The sequence below is a fragment of the Cydia pomonella genome, chromosome 16, assembly GCF_033807575.1.
Source record: "Cydia pomonella isolate Wapato2018A chromosome 16, ilCydPomo1, whole genome shotgun sequence".
Lineage (NCBI taxonomy): Eukaryota > Metazoa > Arthropoda > Insecta > Lepidoptera > Tortricidae > Cydia > Cydia pomonella.
This window is the reverse complement of record NC_084718.1, coordinates 2,332,654-2,354,621: the sequence shown is the minus strand read 5'-3', so window position 1 is coordinate 2,354,621 and position 21,968 is coordinate 2,332,654. Positions and strand designations below refer to the sequence as shown.

At 37.6% G+C, this 21,968-nt stretch overlaps 1 protein-coding gene and 1 non-coding gene across 3 annotated transcripts in view; both read left to right on the top strand.

Moving 5' to 3' along the window:
• Positions 1 to 19,563, top strand: part of LOC133526203 (uncharacterized) — a 327,454-nt gene extending 307,891 nt beyond the window's left edge. For both annotated transcript variants that reach the window (XM_061862715.1, XM_061862716.1), the window contains 6 exons: positions 7,663 to 7,835; positions 8,538 to 8,739; positions 9,866 to 9,999; positions 10,382 to 10,533; positions 12,744 to 13,785; positions 14,196 to 19,563. In XM_061862715.1, the coding sequence (XP_061718699.1) occupies positions 7,663 to 7,835; positions 8,538 to 8,739; positions 9,866 to 9,999; positions 10,382 to 10,533; positions 12,744 to 13,785; positions 14,196 to 14,413 (1,921 nt within the window). In that variant the 3' untranslated portion in view covers positions 14,414 to 19,563. The remainder of the gene's footprint in view (positions 1 to 7,662; positions 7,836 to 8,537; positions 8,740 to 9,865; positions 10,000 to 10,381; positions 10,534 to 12,743; positions 13,786 to 14,195) is intronic.
• Positions 19,564 to 20,376: 813 nt separating this feature from the next.
• Positions 20,377 to 20,448, top strand: Trnad-guc (transfer RNA aspartic acid (anticodon GUC)). Its single transcript has one exon. It is a non-coding gene; the product is annotated as a tRNA-Asp (tRNA).
• The last annotated feature ends 1,520 nt before the right edge of the window (positions 20,449 to 21,968 follow it).

The following is a 21,968-nucleotide window of genomic DNA, read 5'->3' as shown; positions in this document are numbered from 1 at the left end:
CCCATTGACCAGGTAAGCTTTGGGTCCGAAACGCCGGGATGTATTTTAATTTCATTATATGCGATTCCATCCATTTACAGAATTTTATTTCACAAGTACCATCAAAATAACCGTAAAAATTCAATTGCGCCTCGATTTAAACGTAATAATGCCAACTCACAATTTTCCCCTTATTCTCAGAACTAGAAGTCAAAGTCTAACGACAAGTTGAGATAAGTTCCACTAGCTCGAGCCAAGCCTGTCAGGAGCAGGAAGGTAATGACGGCCTTTGAGAACATTTTTACAGAGGACCTCTTGCTAATAGACATTGAGCCTTGCGAGAGTATAAAGAATTGAACGGGCCGGCAAAACGTATACGGAAGTTACAGAAAACATGAAGTACATTTTTGTATACAATTTTGATATTTTATTTGCCACGTAAAATACTTAGGGCCTGTTTCACAATGCTCAAGTATACAAGTAAGTATATTGTATAGCTAATTAACAAATAAATTAACTGCCAAATAACTTTCTGATAAAATAAACTTAGCACTTTATCTACCAGTTAAGCTTATTTGAAGATTGTGAAACGCCAATGATGACCTTATTCGTCAGATAAGTGGCAAGTAGCTTATTCAGGACTTTACTTGGACATTGTGATGAAGATTGAGCTGTTGACCTCGCGATAAGCTTAATAAAATTAGTTCAAAAACTAAAAACCTCAGCGAACTCATAATAATCTTAAGCGCATAGATTATAATGGCGCTCAAGTCATTTGTGCCAATTTCCGCTATTTTGAACATTTTGCAAAAAACTAAACGATAAAAAAAATATGTACTTAACTATCAAACCTGCTTACAAAATTTTACGAGAATCGGTTAAGAAATGCGACCTGTAGATAATATCCGGATATACGAGACCATTGTTGCCAAAGAAACGGAGTATTTCGCTAACACTGGGTCAACAAAATACAAAATATGCCGCTTATAACATATCTACATCACCAGCTTAAAATCTGATTGAGTTTTCATCTCACAGAGAAAGCTAGAGATTTCTTCTCAAAAATTGGTTGCAAACGAATTGGATTAAGAAATAAGTTATAGAAAATTATCCGAATTTGCATCTTGGTGGTTTATCTAAATCACAATTCACAATAATAGGCAATCCTCATTTAGAAACTGTGATCAAAGTTTCCTGTTTTATCAAGTTTGTGTGATTTGTCTTATAGTTTTAAAACATTGTCCTTACTTCTATAAGTTGTACAGGTGAAAAATTAAAATATGTATTACGTAGAGCTCGTATCTAGTGGGCAGATATTTGCAGAGTGAACTAGCCAAGACTCAAAGCTGTCCGCGCCAGCGACGGATGCATGTAACGACGTCTCTTTGAGACCACTTTGTGGAAGAGCCGACAGCGATGCGCCTTTGGCACAAACTGCAGAGACACGAGACAAGGTGGTATATTTCCTTAAATAGAGGTTACACACAAATTGGCAGCTCTAGAATTAAATAATAATGTAGATATTCGATGAGATGTCAATAGTTGGTGATATAGAAATGAAGAGTTTGATATTTTTGTATTTATATAGATTGAAAATGAAATGCATATGTCAAAATGGGAACCAAGTAAGATAAATAAATAAAATAAATAAATAATAAATATTATAGGACATTATTACACAAATTGACTAAGTCCCACAGTAAGCTCAATAAGGCTTGTGTTGAGGGTACTTAGACAACGATATATATATAATATATAAATATTTATAAATACTTAAATACATAGAAAACACCCATGACTTAGGAACAAATATCCATGCTCATCACTTAAATACATGCGATTACCAGGATTTGAACCCGGGACCATCAGCTTCGTAGGCAGGGTCAGGATTAGGTACATGACAATGCATTTCAGACTTCGATGGCAAAATAGTTAAGATTATTTATTATTTATTTATTTAACTATTGTTGCACATTACAAAAAAGTACAAATGGCGGAGTTATAATGCCTTAAAACATTCTCCAGACCAGTCAACCAGATTAGTCTAGAAGACTTGCGTGAAAGACATGAACCATTTTATAAACAGTTCCATAACAAAAATAATTATGTATTTTTTGGCTGAAATGAGTCACGCCCAAATAGATTTCGTTATTGGATATTAGATATTGGATTGGATATTTGATATTCCTCCCCTACTTAAAATAATGAAAACTCATCGCAGTTACGTAATAGATAGATAGATAGATAGATAGATAGATAGATAGATAGAATACTCTTTATTGGCACACCTCAGTAAAAGATACAGCTTAAAGAAAAACAATTGATTAGTGATCGAGGCAGACAACAGGCGGTCTTATCGCTAAAGAGCGATCTCTTCCAGACAACCTTAAGCTAATAAGTATAATAGGTAATTCTAGTTTTCTCTCATATGCACCGTCTTGTAGCTGAGGTGATTTGTTATTGGCTATCTCAAATCTCTTCCAGTACTTCTAGTCCATGTACCTACATAGATTGAAGCATCCATGACGCGCGGAAGATTAGATTCTAGCTGTGGTCAAATATCTTTCGACCGGATTGAATCTTGCTTTCCGACTAGTTGGGAGTTTCACTGCCCAGTGGGTAGGAAGTATTGGAAGGACCCTTGGGATATTGCGATAGAAAAGAGGGGGAATTTGAAGTCTTCACCCAGCAATCGTATAGCTAAATAACGTGTAAAGCCTATGTGCTTAATGCCATCTTAAATCTCTTCGAGCATTTGCTTGTCCACGTTTGCAAGATTAGATTCTAGCAGTGGTCAATTCATTTCGAACCTATTGAATCTTGCGTTCCGATTAATTGGGAGTTTTGCTGTTCAGTGTGTAGGAAGAATAGAAAGGACATATGGCATATAAGAATAGAAAAAGGGGGGAGGGGGCTTGAGGGGTTTACCCAACATTAGAAATATGTCTGAACTGGAAATAACGTGTAAAGCTTATGCTTATTTACCCATTATTTATGGCTATTTTAAATCTTTTCTAGCATTTTCTGGTCCATGTAGAAGCATTCGTGACGAGATTAGATTTCTACGGTGGTCATATAATTTCGATCGGATTGCGTCTTACGACTAGTTGGGTTGGGAATTTCGGTATTCTGTGGTTGGGAAGAGATTTGTGTCGTTTAAAAGGCACATTACTCTACGGTCCTTTTTCTGGAAATCCGTTAAGTTTAAAACAGTATTTATTCAAAAAAATATATACAGATAAAGGTACTGAAAGGAAGAATAATATGCCTTAAGGTGCTGAAAATCATATTAGACGCTTTTTATCCATGATTATGTAAAGTGAACTGTGATAAAAAATAAACAACTGTTTTCTTTTCAATTTCGGCAGGTGTGTTTACCTAAAATAACGTCACATTTATTCATTATAAGTAACTTAATCAGATGCTTTATATTTTCGAGTTGCCGTATAAATTAAAAAGAAAAGGTAGACTTCAAAAGTCCTTCGGTCTTAACGAAGGGAAAAAATTAGTAATCAGGTTTTTTTAATAACAAAACTTCGGCTAGACAGACATTATTAAATATGTTAAATCTGGTCACTCACATATTTTAAGTCGACAATTGCTGTCGAGCAACATGTCGATGTTTGCTCCATAACGAATTTAATTTTTTCTTGTTCCTGTTAGGGCTCATTTAATAGACGGTGCGGTATTTGATCGATCGGCTAAATTACCTACTTGACAGTTTTTTGTAAGTAATCTTAATCGATCTACATTTTCCTGAGGATCAAATGTTTATATAGGACTCATGGCATTTAAGCAACACAAAGGTCAGAAATGAAAGTTAAAGTCTGACGCGCGCACTCGATGATTGAAACGCCTCTAACAAAATAATATTGTAATGTGACGTCACATTACATTAGTCTGTCCTAAATGTATGGAAGATCAAGAAAATTGCTATTTTGACCCTGAAATATTGCGTTTCTGTATATAGTTGTCATACAATTTATTTTTCAATAAAATATAACGAATCTAATTGTACCATTTTCTTTTTTATTATTGGAAGTTAAAAAATATTTTTTTTTAGAGTTTGGAGCGTTGTATTTTTTTACTTACTTACTCCGTTGGCTCAGCAACCCAAAATGAGACTTGGCCTCCGACACAAGAATTGTACTTTTTTTTATATTGTATTTTGTATTTTTTTAATATTCTCAATATGTATTTTTAAAATCCACTTTTAATAGAGTTCCATAGCCAAATGGCAAAAAACGGAACCCTTATAGATTCGTCATGTCCGTCTGTCTGTCCGATTATGACACAGCCACTTTTTTTTATAATGGATGGCTCATTTTCTATCCATTAAACTTATTGTTATAATATTCAACAATATCATGTACCCAATTGGCTGTAGCCTAAATAGTCCGCAATGTAACTTACCTAAATCGCATGCACCCTTCTAAATGAGCCCTTAGTCTCTTGTTGCTTACATAATAAGCACTTATTATAAATATTACATTATATTAATTGTAAAAATGAATAACCAACACATGTTATTCATCCATTTTCGTCAGCAGGAAGCAGTTCCTATTGTTACACTAATTACTAATATTCATCAATCATATAAACATAACAGCCCTTATTGCAGTTAATAGGTACAGTCAGCTTCAAATATATCCGGTAAATTATTTTCACTGTATGTGTTAATACATTGGGTAAGTTTTTTCAAAATTTTTTTTTTGTATTCTGTGAGTTAGCTTCAAGGGCTCTTTCACAAGTCAATATACCATTTACGTCAACATCATATAACATTTAAAAATACATTTATTGTTTCCCCAAGGATACCCCGTAACAACTAGTATCATTGTTCAAATAATTCGAATTACCTAACGAGTTTATCTTTTTACTTTTATTCTCCACTAGGCCTTTTCGGTTGTATAGTCCTGTAATTTTTAGGGTTCCGTACCCAAAGGGTCAAACTGGACCCTATTACTGAGATTTCGCTGTCCGTCTGTCACCAGGCTGTATCTCATGAACCGTGATAGCTAGACAGTTGAAATTTTCACAGATGATGTATTTCTGTTGCCGCTATAACAACAAATACTAAAAACAGAATAAAATAAACATTTAAGGGGGGCTCCCATACAACAAATACATTTTTTTGCCGTTTTTATAAATAATGGTTCGGAACCCTTCGTGCGCGAGTCCGACTCGCACTTGCCCGGTTTTTTTTTACAACGTAGGTATCAAAGGCTCAACAATTTACAACTAATATTACAAGCAGGAGTTGTAAATTGTAGGGCATTCGATTTTTCATTCGACGCGACATCTATTGTCAAGGAGCAGTACTGATAAATAGCGGTATTTGACACTAGATGTCGACTAAGAAAATAATAAGTGTTTTTTTTTTTAATTCAAAAGTGTTTTGGTGAGAAAACTGATGTATGGAGGGAGCACTCTACCCGTATGCTTACTTATTTCTAAATCGTCTGACTCTATTTTTGTGTGTTTATAAGAATGATTACTATGTAAACTGTCATAAAAGACAACATAAAACTATTATAAGATTTATGGAAGGTAGAGCAAGGAACAAAATCTCCATATACCAAAAAATGTCCGACAAAAAACCATAAATAGTAAAATACTTGAGAAAAAAATAGAATCATAGACAGCGCACTTCACTCCGTCAATAACGCCTAGGTTCTAAGCTACTCTAGCGCTGCTCTGGAGAGATTTGGAACTATTATTTATAGCTGACAGTTAGACACTTTTGCAACAATTCTGCCTAAGGAGTTTATGTTCCTTGCCTCTACCTTCCATAACAAGATTATTCCACAACCCGTCTGCGATCTCGAAAACCGGAAAAATCGGACTACAGGTATCGGGGTAATCGGTGAACGTAAATAAAAAAATAGCCACAACCGAATACAGAACCGCCTTCTATGAAATTGAAGTTGGTTAATGAAATATCCAGTCAACTGTACCATAACTAAATTAATTAAAAGCATGCGGGTGGCCCTACAATCCACTGCCATATGTCAACAGCATTTCAGTTGAGCATGCGATTGAGCTGTTAACTGTACTTTAATAAGCGAATTAGACTGTACAAAGTTGGGTCATAAAACAATTAGGGGACATTTGTTTTAAGCGATGAATCGAATAATGTATGTGTTAATTTAATAACAGAATTCATGCGTTACAATTGAAGTGTGCGGGTAATCGTTGTATTCCCGAAACCGGACTTTTTTTACTTTTTGTGTACCGTTGATTAGTGTACTTATTATATCGATTGATTGATTAAGCATAGACTGTGTTGTGTATCTAAGTGTAAAGCCTAAGTTGACGCTCGAGTTGGGCGTGCAGCGGGGCGCGCGTGCGGCGTGCATGTTAAACAAATGCAAACGTATAGGAGCGGCCTTAATAGTGCACGCTGCTCGAGTCACTTGTGAGCCCGACGCCACGCTGTACGCCCCGCCGAACGCTCTGTTTCGAGCGTCCACTCAGGCCTGACGCAGCGGCTTACGTGAGCGAATAACTCGCGAAGGAGAAGCGGCGCAGGTGAATCAATCTTTTGATACCTATGGAAGTGTCCTACGTGAGCGATCTCGTTGCGAACGCGAAGCGCGAGTTAACGCTCACGTAAGCCGCTGCGTTACGTTGAGACATCTGCGTGTCTGATGGCCTACCGCGAACACTGAACTTTTCCAATTGCGGGTATCTTTCTCTGCCACTCTAATTACCCCTTAATTTGAGTAAACGAAAAAGATGTTTTAGGGCCCCTGTCTGTGACACGGCTCTCAAACGGATGAAACTATTTGAGTGCATCATGTTAATCGATTTTTTTTTATCGAAATGTTTCTCTTAGTTGTGATGGAAGTTGTGAAGTTTACTAATACTAAAATTTAATATGCTGAGATATAAACAAACGAATACTTAACACACTGCTTTGTATCAGAATGGATGAAGGATTCACAGATAACGTCTGTGAATCCTTCGTCAAAATAAATAACCATTTGCAGAGGTAATATTCGCATAATACATGTAAACATCTGCTTAGAAACCCTTTTCAACCTAGACGGGTCAACACCCTCAAAAATGACAGTACGTAGGTATTCAAAATTTAGCCACCCAACCGCAACAACCCTCATTCTCGTAAAAATGAACCTAAACTAAAACTAAGTTCTGCACCTGTACATAAAAAGTCACAAATCTCGTATATTTTAAATGGGACTTACGCCCTTTTCCTTAGTCACTGGATTTGAGCCCTAACTTGTGTGCAAAAGCGTAAAAGACCGGCCAATCCATTGCATTTAACTAACCATAACTACATTAGGAAACTTGTTAGATTGTGTACCTTATCGCATAATAACATGGTTTAAAATGGAACAACCTAGATTGCACTTGTGGTAGATGTGTTGCTATGCCTCTCGGGTGTTTCTCGTTTCGGCTGTGGCAGCGATTGGTGGCGGCCAAGCGGAATGTCGTGAATCATTTGTGGATTTATATTTTCGGGAAGGATTGGCATAACGAGATCAGCAATAAACTTTAAATTTCAAATATTGAAGAAGACCGCCGAGATTCGTGCGACTTGAGCCACATTATCTAAGATTAGCAAATCCATACCCTTATGTTCTCTTACTAGGTATATACAATTAATTATCCATGGAGACATTTCTTATACATACTAAACTATATTTTCTTCTTCCTCAGACGTTTCGGCATCGTAGACAAGCGTTTCTGCGTGGAAGGGGGCTCCCGCTGCGGCAAGGGGGAGGGGTTATTCGTGTTCGCAGCGGAGGGGGGGAGGGAATTGACGGACCTCCTCAACATGTACAGCCACGACGCGCAGTCGAGGCTCAGCGTCGCGTCTAGGTCTGGCTCAGGTGAGTGCGTAGAAGGAAAGAGGGACGGGGTGGGAGTTGACGCATCTGCTCTACATGTATAACCACGATGCCCAATCAAGGCTCAGCGTGGCGTCTAGCTCAGGCGCAGGTGTGTTCAGGTACCTATATAGGTGCTCAACTGTCCCAATTTAATTTGTTAATATGCCATTATTGTTTTTATAATTGTTAATACTTATAATTATTAGTTAGTTTAAGTTTCGTGACGCATTGGTTCAACTGTAATGTCATGTAAACATTTTTATCAATAAAATAAAAATAAATAAAATATGGGTCTCATTCGATACCATTCTGGAGGGTATTAGCGGCTGTACCCGTCGTTTTTCTGCGACAGCTGTGTCAGATTACACCCCATCGCTGTGGAGAGGTCATATATTTCGTTTGTTGGGAGCTTCGGGGCTAACTTTTAGAAAGACTCTACACTAGCGTCTCCCGAGCGTCGGCGTCTAGTCAACTCTATGGCTGCTGCTCCACGCACCGTTGGCGCAACTGCGCAGCGACGCCATTTTCCATAGCGCTGACTAAAGGCCAACGCTCAAAACATACTCAGATACTAATATGCCACTTTGAATAAACAAAGTCGGTAAGTTAATATCGTAAAATATAATGACAACCAGATTATTCCCTAAACTCTTCCAAAAATATTCACCACTTAGGAGTTACTAATCAAACAAATTCTTCCAGTTCTAGAAAAACGTTACTCGGACACGTCGAGCATGGACGATGGCTTTCCCTCGCTCCGCTCTGTCTCCCCCTGGGCGCCGACCAGCCAGACCATGCACTGTATCTCAGACCTGGACTCCAGCATGGAAGAGGACAAATTTAGGAGACCCACGTCGCTGCCTAGGTGTTCCAGTTGTATTGGGAAGATCAGTCATCTTACCAGGTAACATTAAAGAATAACTCAGCAGTAAGTCTTCTCTAGCGACAGTAAATTTGTTATTCCAACCTAAAGTCGACAGATAGAAGGAGCACTAAAGACAAAAATTGTGAAGTATGTCGGTGGCCAATCATGTCAAATCAGACAGATCATGAAATTCCTAGGCATATCGTAAAACGTGAATATCTTTGTCTCGTTTCCTGGACTCGACGGAGCTCCGTTACGGGGCTTCTATTTCTGGGCAGTTTGCCATTCGGGCATCTGAATCAACCTATCCTACCTATCTATTGGTTTAATGCGACTACCGTCGAAACATCACACAGGAAAATTACGATCTGCCTAATCTTACGATCCGCCGCCCGAAAACTGATTTCATGCCATGTCGTCGGTTTACAAAACGAGTGTCAATTGAATTATGGCTAGCAGTAGGGACCTCTGTTCATAATTCTACTATACTATATACCTAATTCTACTACAAAGCGCCGGAGCCGCTGTAATCACTAATCTGAATAATCAGAACTTAATTACACCTTGTTCAATTAATACCCAATCAGGCCGAATATGTGTATTTGCTCTTGCAAATGGCCTAAAAGCTAAGTAGAGCCTTGTCTCATTAAGCCTTGTTAACCCATATTCGAGATTTTGTAGAATCTGTACCATGTCAACCAATCACAATGGCTTCACCATTTGTAAAAAAATGTGGCAGGTTTATGCGTACAAAGTGTTAAAGTAAAATAATTTCACGCATTGAATGTAAAGTGGTAACCTGCCATAACTTGGCATATATTAGGCGTTAATCACCATCATAAGGCTACATAATAATTTATTTGCTTAAATGGATGTTTGCGATTAGAGGAAGAGGCAGACGACCAGCCACTTGGTGTTCAACTGTGGAGAAGGATTTAAAAGCCCAGAAACGTACACCAATGACAACCCAGGATAGATTATCCTGGCGCCAATGCACAAGGTGGCCCAACTCCAGATAAACTGGGATAAAGGGCAGGGAGAAGAAATGGATGTTTGCGGTGTAGTCCAGTGCATTAGGCTCTTTCCTATCGTTCTTCTTCCTACAACTTTCCTGAAGACAAAAAATAATATTTAACATTTATATATCCTTGCCATTTATTTCCAGATCTTCTGTAGGCACACCTGGATCCATGATGTCTCCAGTGTGGACGATGGGCAGCATCGTGGAGAAGCGGTCGGATTGCGACCGAGCCTCCATTTACTCACGCTCTAGCGGCAGCGCCTCTGAGTACAACACAGGTATGCTATCTTCTTGCTGCTTTTGCGATCCTGGTATCTCACCGGGTTTGGTCGTTCGATCGTTTTTTGTGAGAACTTTTGTGATTTAAGTCATTTGATTAAAAAAAAATCTGACAAACTCCATTCCAACATTTGGCTTGGATATACTTGGGTAACCAGACCAGAAAGACATTATGAACATTTAAGAATTTAAAAACCTGTATCAATTTCATGGGTCTTAAATTTTCTGTACTATTTTTTCGTAACGGAAGTAATATTGGTTGCTGCTTCGTTAATAATTGTATCTTGATTTCTAAAACTCATTTAATTGGGATGTGGACACCATATACCCTCGTGTGTATTATCGTAGTTCCTAAATATGATTTTGATTACTTCCTAACAGAATCAAAACGCGGTAGCCCCGTATGCTGCCCCAGTATTCCCGCGAAGACGGGCCCCTGCCCCTGCTGGCAGCCGAAACCCTGCTGCTGCCGCAAGTTCAGCGGACCCTACGAGAACTACGACGTGCCAAAGACCCCCATGCCCCTCATACAGGTGAGATTAAACCACCTGAAACCAATATAACAATCAAACCAAACTCTTAAAACAACTAGGCTCACGCCTTTTTTAACGTTGGGGATATGCTTTTACTCATGCCGCCTGCTCCAAGAGCGATAACAGACTAACCAAATAAAAACTTAAGAGGTTGATACAATTCCTCGCCAGTCTGCCTGTGACCACGAACGTAACGTCACGTTCGAAACGTCAGTATATATTAAACATAAGTTTACGCGATTAAGTCCCGTATTCGTTTTAGAATTATTATTAAATGCTGGCTCCTCCTTGTGGTGGAGTATCAGAAAGTAGCAAAGGGCACTAGGAGCAAAATTATATTTACCAACTTACTTGAGGTAGGAAGGTAGGAAAATTCTAAAGGTAGGAAAATTTCATGAGACCGATTGACATTTCCTCATCCGGTCTTTTACATCTTTTCTGGAAACATCGTATTTATAGAAACCAGCGTACTCGTACCTACACCTATCATAGGTCAAACTTCAGTAAATATATAAATAAATAATACAGGACATTATTACACAAATTGACTAAGTCCTACAGTAAGCTCAATAAGGCTTGTGTTGAGGGTACTTAGACAACTCTTCTTCTTCTTCTTTGTCCTCGCCTTTGTCCCGCTACACGGGGTCGGCTTTCTTAACCATGCCACGCCATTTGTTGGGTCATATACGTCATTGCATCCTAAAGAGAGAATTTTCATGTCCCTTTGGACAGTCGTTAGCCATGTGGCTAGCGGTCTACCACTTCCCCTTTTGCATGTTGCGATGGAAAGGCACTTCTTCACGACATAATCGTCTGGCCTACGCATCACATGGCCATACCATCTGAGTCTGGTTTCTGCGAGTTTATCAGCAATCGGAGCCACCTTTAGACTACCTCGAATATATTCATTGCGAACTTTGTCTTTTAGCGTGACACCACTCGACCATCTTAGCATTCGCATTTCGGCGGTGTGAAGTTTCTGTGTGTGTATATTCTTAGCAGCCCAAGTTTCCGTGCCATATAGTAGCCCAAGGGTACTTAGACAACGATATATATAATATATAAATACTTAAATACACAGAAACCACCCACGACTCAGGAACAAATATCCGCGCTCATCACACGAATTAAATGCCCTTACCAGGATTTGAACCCAGGACCATCGGCTTCATAGGCAGGGTCACTACCCACTAGGCCAAACTGGTCGTCTGTCCAAACTTTGGTGTAATGATACGCCACTTCTGGTGAGCCTGCGCTAATTATTATTAATTGAATTATTGATTAGTAAATTAGTATCCAACTTGCAGCTTAAAGATACAAAATCTGAGAAACGAATCTTTAAATAGAGGGTTGACATGATTTGAGATGTACCAGTATTTAAGAACTGTTTGCATGTCTGTCGCTGTAACGTTTATCTTAAAGTTCCCATCCTTCTCACTTACACAAGCTATTACAATTAAAATCCCAATGGACTTAAAATAACAAGCGCTTGCGATGAAATTAGAGAGGGTTTAGAAGCTGAATTCAATTACTACACACATTCTACACATCGTCCGTCGGGACTACAGGATAAACAACATGTGTAAGCAAATTGACTCGGTCGGATACGGATACATTGCCTAGGGACAGGTTTACATACGAATTGAAACTACTAGAATATGCAAACTATTAGGTAGTAAGTAAGTATTATTTGAGGAAAATACCAGACTATTCTGTGTGTATCCTATTGTATTTATATATATATGTAGGTATCTATTCGTCTAATTCAGGGGTCTCCAAACTTTTTTACCTGCGGGCCATATTGTACCTCAGAAATTTTCGCGCGGGTCATCATCGGTTTTTGCGCCGCGTTAGGAACAGTTCAACTCTCAATTAATGCTGAACCCTTGGAGCCTGGGATCCGTTTGGCAACCTCCCGCGGGCCGGACCGTGGGCTGTCGCGTTGGGTGTCCGCGGGCTGGATTGGAACGCCTCGCGGGCCGGGGTTTGAACACCTCTTGTCTAATTTGTATCAGTTTGTATAAGTCACCAAAAACGAGGGTCTATCAACAAAAGAAGAGGTTTTTAAAGTTAAATAGGTCGTCACTGTTGGCGAAAGATATATTGAAACTTTAATAAAACACTGAGCCCATTAAAGCCAGTCAAGATGAGGAGGCCAATAGATATACAAGCGATATATTTATATTAAATGCAATCATTTTTCTTTTCAGGAACATCCAATCGACGGAGGAGATACAAAGAGCTTATACGACACACCAAAGAAACTTAAATGCCTTCTCAACCAAACGTGCAATTGTAGCGAAGCCAAAAACCAAGACACTGTACATAACGAATCACATTCGAACTACGTCAATGTGACACCCATGCCCGAGAAACCGACCAGAGTGCACAATTGCAATTACGCAAATTTAGACCTTTCAGCTACGTTAGAGAAGTTTGAAAGTTCTTTGCAGATTTTAAGAAGCGCTGGCTTCAGTCAGGAAGAGCTAGATGCTTTAGAGGATATACCAGAAAACGATGACGATATATCAACAGCCACAACGAATACCGTCCATCCTTCAGCAGGATGCTGCAATGAGCATTCCAATTACATGCACATGGAACCGCTTGAAATAAGCAGTTCAAGTAACAGCAACAGAAACTGCTCGGACAATATTAGCAGGATCAGTCATGTTTCCGATCCAACGCAGCATTCAGAATCAGATACAATCAGCACAAGGCGTTCCAGCTCTGCAGACTTCACCAAAAGGCATTACGATGACTTCCAATGCTTCACACCCACAGTGTTGAGGAAAGCGCGAAAGAACGAATGCATCAATGAAGGAATCCCAACCATAAATGAACCTGAGGCACCTAAAGAGGTCAAGGCGCCTGAGAAAAGCGAAACCACCTTCGTTACCAGGTTTAGAGACGCAGTCAAGATTAGAAGGTCATCCAGTGTGCCTAGTAAATCGGATAAGAATAGAGATTCCTCTTCATCGAACGATTCTGGCGTTTCAACAGGCTCCTTAAAGCACCATAAAGGTGACTTCGAGTTTGAGATGCCGGTGACCAATGGGAAGAGCTCTAAGAAGTACTTTAAGAGCAACAAGCCAATCAGGAGAGCGTTAACGCCTGTTCACGGGCCATTTGTGAAGTCGAATTCGTCGGATCCGTTGAAGAACCTGACGTTTCACTTTGAGGAAGTCGCAACGATGACCAAGTCAAACTCCTGCGACGTAGATACGCTGACGAGACGGAAAAAACGGAATGGTTAGTTGCATTTACATTTCCTTGAAAAAATTATCTTGAACATATTGGAAAATTCCTAATCTTAAGCTTCGTGATCGTACCTCGTTTCTCTGCCAAGTAATGATTACCTTCAAAACGAAAAAAATGGTCGCGTTTTTTGTTTGTGAAGAACCGATAATGTCGATTTGACTTTTTCTGAAGTTAAAGCTTTAATTTGAAATAATAATTTTAACAGCGAATTATATTCATTCATTAGAACTTGGCCAGTAACAAAGTGGGGAAGACGTCGAATCGCTATGAAAATATGAAGTAAATATATTGCCATTGACAAACTCTGTCGCTGCTAATTTGATGCATTGTTAGATTAGGCGATAGGTAACGACTACTGGTAAAAGTCACAACAAAATTACAAAACAAATTTTCTTTTCCAGTGGACACAGACATGACGGCCCGTCACAGCCAGGTCACCAACAACACGTCCTCGGGCGCGTCCGACACGTCTGACTACATGGAGTCCCTCTCCGTATCCTCCTTCAGCTCGTGTGACGTCACTGCCGACCGCCATGCTGCTAGACCGAGATCCGGGAAAGAATATGCTAGTATAGACCGCGCTACGCTCGCTAGCGTCTGTGACGTCACCACTGCTTAAACTGGAATATGTCGTTGTTGTATTAACTTGGAAAATCCACTGATTGTATTTAGACAAGGTAAATAGAAAGGTCCTTCAAAGCTTACGCTAATACTAGTTGACATTGACTGCATGGATTATCCGTGATTTCTTTTAGCTCTTGTGACGTCACTGCCGCGATCTGGGAAGAAAAATGCTAGTGTAGACCGCGCTACGCTCGCTAGCGTCTGTGACGTCACCACTGCTTAAACTGGACTATGTCGTTGTACTAACTTGCAGAATCCACTGATTGTATTTAGACAAGGTAATAGGAAAGGCTTTTAATATTAATTGGTATTGACTACATCGATTATCCGTGATTTCGTTTAGCTCTTGTGACGTCACTGCCGCGATCCTGGGAGGATCTAGCGTGTGTGATGTCACACTGTTTAAACTTGACTGTGAAAATCAACTGATTGTATTACAGTGGTTCTTACCGTGCTTGGTTACCTGAAGGTACCTGAACCAGTCCACGAATTTATAAACATTTCACCCTTTTTTGATTTTATAGTCTGTCAAGCGAAGTATGTCAGTAGCAATGTACAGCAAAGTGAAGAAGGGCAACACTCAAAATGCAGTATTGCGTTGGTATTGCGCTAAGAAAAGCAGCAATGTACATCGAACCAAAAACAAGTAACTATAACCTCAAATTTTACAAATATTTACGATCAACGAGCGTGATTGTATATTGTAGGCACCTTGACTTTGCTTAAGTTTCTACACAAGCTTATTTAATATATAGGTATTTAATGATGGCAGCATAAATTGCTCTTGAAATAGCAACGATTCAGAATGTAAACAAACAAGATGGCTGTCATTCACTTTCCACATTCCACAGATAAAACACAGATGACACGCGATTTTGGCATTATTCGCAAACAGTGTTACTAACCCGCGATTTTTCAAATTTGCCGGCTTTTGCTACTGACAAGACGTGCTTGACCAAGTATATTTGACATTACTATTAACTTCTAAACTGGGTGATCCCTGGCAGAAAAACTTTGTCGATTGATCCCTTAGAAAAAAAGCTCCTTCAAAGATTAGGGACGCACATTTTATATTGATTTTTATGGATTTGGTTGGACCCATGCTGACTATTATATCGTATCATGCGATAACAGAGCTTGGATATATGACTCCAATACTTGTCGTAATTCTTGTTTTAAAAATCTTATCGGATTATTTCTCATATTTTTGATAATCTTCGTAACAGCTTTTATTAGCAATCGTTGATTTAAACTTGTTCAAGTTCAAGTCAAGTACATAAACTACATTTGTATTTTATTATACTTATCTACTGGTTAGAGAGTAAAGGCGCCGAATAAATTGAACAATTTGAAAATATAAAGAGCCTTAATTTCAAGTACCTACTTATGATTATGTTGGCAGCTCGTTTTAGACATAAGTTTTATACACAAGACTGTAATATACACTGGTTAATTCCTTATTTATCCCAGTCTCAAAATTTCAGAAAGATTCAGTAATCCAAATTTATACGAGTAAGCTCTTATGTCGCGCATAGACTCTTTTTGTAAAACATTAGTACGCACTGTGAGTCTACATACAATACGTCCTATTTTTTGTGAGAAACAGTCCTCTGGAATGATCGTCATATTATTCCTCATCAGGGACTCTCAATTTCTGACTTTGTACTTATTTAAGATAATCTATGCTATACCAATGACCTTACTTAAAATAAAACATGGCGAATAAAAAGACATGTAAAAAATTTTCAAAACTATGCACTGAGTACATTGATCAGAATTTATCTTATTGGTTTACAAATCTTTGATGCAACTTGTAAATATAATTTAGAGTCGTATGTAACACTTGTAGGTTTTCTTTCGTTCCTATGTAAATAGTTGTTAAGGTATATATTGAATAGGGTATTAGAGGTAGCAATGTTTCTTTATGTATCTAGTAGAGTGCCAAAAGTTTTGTAGTCTCTTCGTAAAGGACATGTGTCAGATCATGTGAGAGATTTTTTATGCTTATTCTGGTAATGAGTCATTTAAATGACTTAATTTCTCGCATGATATTATACGATAAATGATAAAACGATAAATTATGCCACTTGTTGATAATGATCGGTAGAAATAAAATAACGGCAAGCTTAAGATCATTTTAATAACGAGTTTAAAATGTTTAAATCAAATGAAAAAATATTTGCCGCTAAAATGGTCGATTTTTCATCCACAGATAAGAAAAATCTTTATTTTTATGCAAAAAAATAACGACAACTTACCTCGAAAACGATATTTTTTGGAACAATTTTAAATTGTTCTCTTGTACTTTGGAAATGTATTTTTAATTAGTGTTTTTGGAATTTTACTTAATATAACGGATAGGTTAAGGTTTTTTGATAGTTTTAGTACTTAAATTATTTGTGCCTTTACGTACAATGTTTTAGACATTTCATTCATTTGTGTTACCCTACATTTAATTTACGAACTAGTATAATAGTGTTTACTTAGAAATATTAGTTTAAGTGTGGTGCATATTAAAAACTGTATGCAATTATAATATATAAAAATGTTTATTCATTGTATTATATCTTTTATAATATTAAGTATCGCCTCATAATCTAGAAGCAATAGCCTATGTACTTCCATGATAAATGTATATGTCCATATGATATAACTACATAATATACAACAGTAAAATACATTTTTGTACTTACAAAAAGCTTCGGAAACGGTTATCCTGCCAAATAAAATTAATCAATATTTATCTATTATATTTTTTGTATGAATACCTACATACAATTTGTCATTGTTTAAAATTAGGCACTATTCTTCAGAATCGAATGAACAATACATATATAGCTATTTTGTTTATTTTTCAGCTTAAATCGAAATAAAAAATAAAAGGCATATGGAATTTAAGAACCATTTTCAAACTCTAGTGATAGCCCAAAATAAACGGTTTCAGTAGCACAATATAAAAAAAAGCCTATACGTATATGCTTATCACTTATCGTCATAGATAACACATCTAACAACTATGTCAATAATTGAATGGCTTATGCACGGCGATAAGTGATAAAACATAACCATTGTAAGCCGGGATGGTTGTGCTTTTATCGTCTATTATTTAACTTACTTTCTAACAACCTTAGAAAATAACACTAAATGTAAGTGCGAGTGACACGTGACGCGATAGACGATAAAAGTGCCTCTATCAAATTCATACTGCAGGGCTAATATGGTCAGTGTTTGATCGTTTGTCATCATGCCTGTCACTTTCCAACAAATATGTAAGTGCAAAAAGGACGCATGATATGACAAGTGATAAAAATGCGACCATGATACCGCCACCGAAATAAGTTGGTGGCTTAACAATCGCTATCTTCATTTTCAACGAGACAAAACTGTAAGGATTAATTGGAACACAGTGAAGTATCTCTGTCTCTTTTGTATTTGTGCAATATACTTTTTATAAATAAGGACAGATTCATTACATCTGTAATAACTGAGGACTGGGGGACAGAATATTGTATGCTTAGAATTATATTATTGAAAGTAATCAGGGGCGTAGTTTAATATTTGGCGCCCGGGCCAGTGGGCCGAGGCCGCCCCATATAAGGGCTCCTCTACACGATGGCCCAGCGTAGGCCAGTCTAAAGGATACAGCTATGAGGTGGAATGAGATAGCAATATCACTTACTCCCTCTAACGCATAAATGCGTCCCTTGGAATGGGGCCATCGTGTATTAGAGGAGCCATAATAAGCATTTTTTGGCGTCTTTTATTTTATGCGTCGCTTCGAAGCCTGCCGCCCCGAGCTAGGGGTAGGGGTACGCCCCCAAGATATCTATTAAATTGACTTCTACAAGGGGATTATACTTCGATATTCATCATTTTATAACAGAACCTACTGACTTCATTCATATATTACGGTCCGGAATGAGCTCATGCAAACGGCAATGATTGGTTTCAATTTCTTACGATTTTGTCTCTTTTAGGAAAGTAATAGGTGCTGGCATAATACCGTATAGACGCGAAACTCTGAATAATACTTACTATGTGGATTTGTGGAATGTTTATTAATAAATATTTATTTAAATTTTTTGTTATATTCATAACTAACATTGGAATATAATAGATTATTAATCTAATAAGTATGTACAGTCAGCGTCAAATACTTCGTAGCAGTCAAAGTGGCCAAATAGTTTGGTACACCATATATTTAGTATGGTGTACCGAACTATTTGGCCACTTTGACTGCTACGAAGTATTTGACGCTGACTGTACCTAATTATTTTCAAGGTTTTGAATACATACTCGTTGACTTAAATTTTCGCGTTTATCGCGCATGATAAGACATGATTAATGCCCTCGCCTTACTAACGCGATGTCAGAAAATTATATGTCATAAAATGCGTAATTAGCACAACCATGATACGCATGTCTTGCTATTTTCCGCATTTTCTTAAAGATACAGAAAATTAGAAGTGTCTCGTCTATACGAAGTCTAGGTTTGTTGTATGGCAGAATCACAACAATAAATATGGGATGATAAACAACTTTTTGTGGTTCTGTTATACTGGCGCTCTGTCTAGTCAGATTGTGTGGTGGCCACATTTAAGTTTGTTGGCACTATGTTATAATATTTAGTGATGTGTACATTACTAAATATTATAACTTGGAATAAAACTCGCAACTTTCAAAAATTTAAATATTTTACGGATCGTTATATAGGTAGATAGTTATGACATTCTGCCGTTTCGCAAATCACAGCAATCGATAACAGGAAAATACATATTTTAAATGTCATTTTGGCGGCTTTATTAAAAAAAAGTCTGACAAATCTAGCAAGTCGTTGATTTTTATTACAATCAGGTTAACCAATCAACCAACCAACCAATCAACCAACCAACCAATCAACCAACCAACCACCAACCAACCAACGTTTAAACAACTTTGAATCTTAAATGATTTTTTCATTCAAGATTTTTTTTACTATTTGGGGCCACCACACTTATGGTTTTGGTGTTAGCATATGAAGGGTTTTTTCAGCACAAAATTATATTTTATGTAAAAGATATTTTCTTATCTTGCGTTTAGCACATTGTCTTACTTTACGTTTTGTAATATTGCGTCGGAAGACAAAATATAGTGCATTGAATTGAATTATGCTATTTTATTTGTTATACCTATCTATCCCTACCCTTTATATTTCAAAAATATAATAATAAATAATAAATTAATCATTTATTCTGGTAAAATAAACCCTGCTTTACATTTTTTTCTTCTGCCAAACTGCAAGGCAGTTTTATTGGCAGAGGGAAAAGACGGAAAGGATGAGCTTATTGCCTACTTAATTAATAAGTAAGTACAGTACTTCTTATGGCTTATTGTGGTGGTAATTTAATTTTGATTACTTTGTTTCATTGCTAAAGTAAATATTTTGGCCAATCGATGATGTCAAAAAAAAGAGGAAAATCTGTATAGGAAACTTTAATAAATGTCTGTTTCAAATCTTTTTTTTACGTAGCTATTTATAGGGTTCAACAAAATCTATAGTATTTTTCAAACACGATGGGTACGGCGACAGGTGTCATTTCCATCCGATGTATAGCTTATAACAAATCTCGCAAAATTGTATTAGGGTGACACCTGTCCGCATACCCTTCCTGTTTGAAAAATACTACCTATAAATTAAGCGGAAATTATACCACGTGATTATCCAAACAAAAAGGGAAAACGTTTTTCCACTTCTAAATATTGTCCACTCTCCAAGATATATTATTTTAGTATGCTATTGACACAACGAACATTTAGAGATTTTGAAAATTTGCAATACAATTTTTTTTAAAGCGGAACCCATAGTTTTAGAATATATGCAGAACAATAAATTGAGATAAATTGCGTTGGCAAAGCGTTGTAATTTTGGCATTAAAGTTGGTGTTGAAAATATAGTTAAATTTCATCAACATAGTCACGTCTTCGGTAGTATAGTGGTAAGTATCCCCGCCTGTCACGCGGGAGACCGGGGTTCGATTCCCCGCCGGAGAGAATATTTTTGCTTTTTTGTCTCATTTCAGAACGATTCCGGAAATGTTTTATAAATATGCAAATATACCCAAATTGTATCATTCGATTGAAAACAATAATATATTTTGTATGATACTATTTGCGTGGGTATTATAATACCTCGCCTCCGTTAACGGTACTAATAAAATTCAGAATCAGAATAGAGATGTTGACTTAACCACAACTTAGATCTCATTTTCTTGCAACCTTTAGGCGGTTTTTTATGATACCCCAAGTGAAGGTACCTACTTAGATAAACACAACAATCTTCAATCTCGGTCGACATTCCGGAAAAACAAATTTTACACCCAAGAGGTCAGGGGGCTTTAAGGCAGGCCCGCAATTTACTCGCTAAGCGCCCGAGGGCTGGCCCTTCGAGTAATCCGGGCCCATGTGTCCGGGTTTAAGCGGAGTCCGGTTAAAATGGCTACAGACGGGTGATAACTTCCGGACGCAAAGCAGCTCTCACAAATGAAATCATCATCATCTTATTTCCTACTTTTAACTACTTACATAAAGCGTTGAGCATCTATTTTGGATATAACTCTAAACATTATACAAGACAAAAGCGGTTAACACACTGGACGCGGTTCGCACGACGCTCCGATGTTTGACCGACATAACGCTGTGCGCGTATTATAGCGAACGTATTATAGTGTGATAACCACCTAAGATACTTATACACAGACCAGGGGGCCTACCGCGAAAATCGAAGTTCGTCAATTGCGGGCATTTTTCTCTGTTACTCTAATGACGTCTTAGACAGAGTAAAAGAGAAAGATCCCCGCAATAGGGTTGTTTCCAATTTTTTGAAACGCTTGTATTACATTCTATATTAACTTAAAGTTGCTCTAAAATTCAACTTTTATACTAAAAACGGCTTTAAATATGTTAAATTAACAAAATATATTTTGACGGATGCTTTCGCGCCCAAAACGCTCTTTGAAAATTGTGTGACGTCACAGTTTACGGTTTGACACATAACTACATACACACGTAGAAGATACGAGCTGTCAACTGACATTTGTTATTTGTTGTTTATCGCCTAACTGTTAACAGTGTCAATCCGAGAGTTGTGACGTCATCAGAATCTTCAAAGACGTTTCGAGTTTGGTCACGTGACGTGTGCCAAAAGATATTTTAAATTCAATATTTACAAAAATATGGTCATTACAGGTCCCCTAAAAGTAGTTTAACATGTTCTTATAATCCAAAAGAATTTATTGGGATACAATTCTGCCCTAATATTTTGTAGATGGAAACAACCCTATTGGCGAATTTCGGTTTTCGCGGTAGGCCTCCTGGATGCGCAGCTGGCGCAGTTGGCTACACGGGCTGGTTTAATTTTTGTCCTTTGAGTCGATAATTTTATTTGAATGTTGTTTATTATCATGGAAATATATGAAAGTTCAATAGTTACATTTTTATAGACCACAGGTAGATTTTTATTTTAGTTGTGTATTAAATATATCCTAATACGAGTAAATATGTAATGTACACGT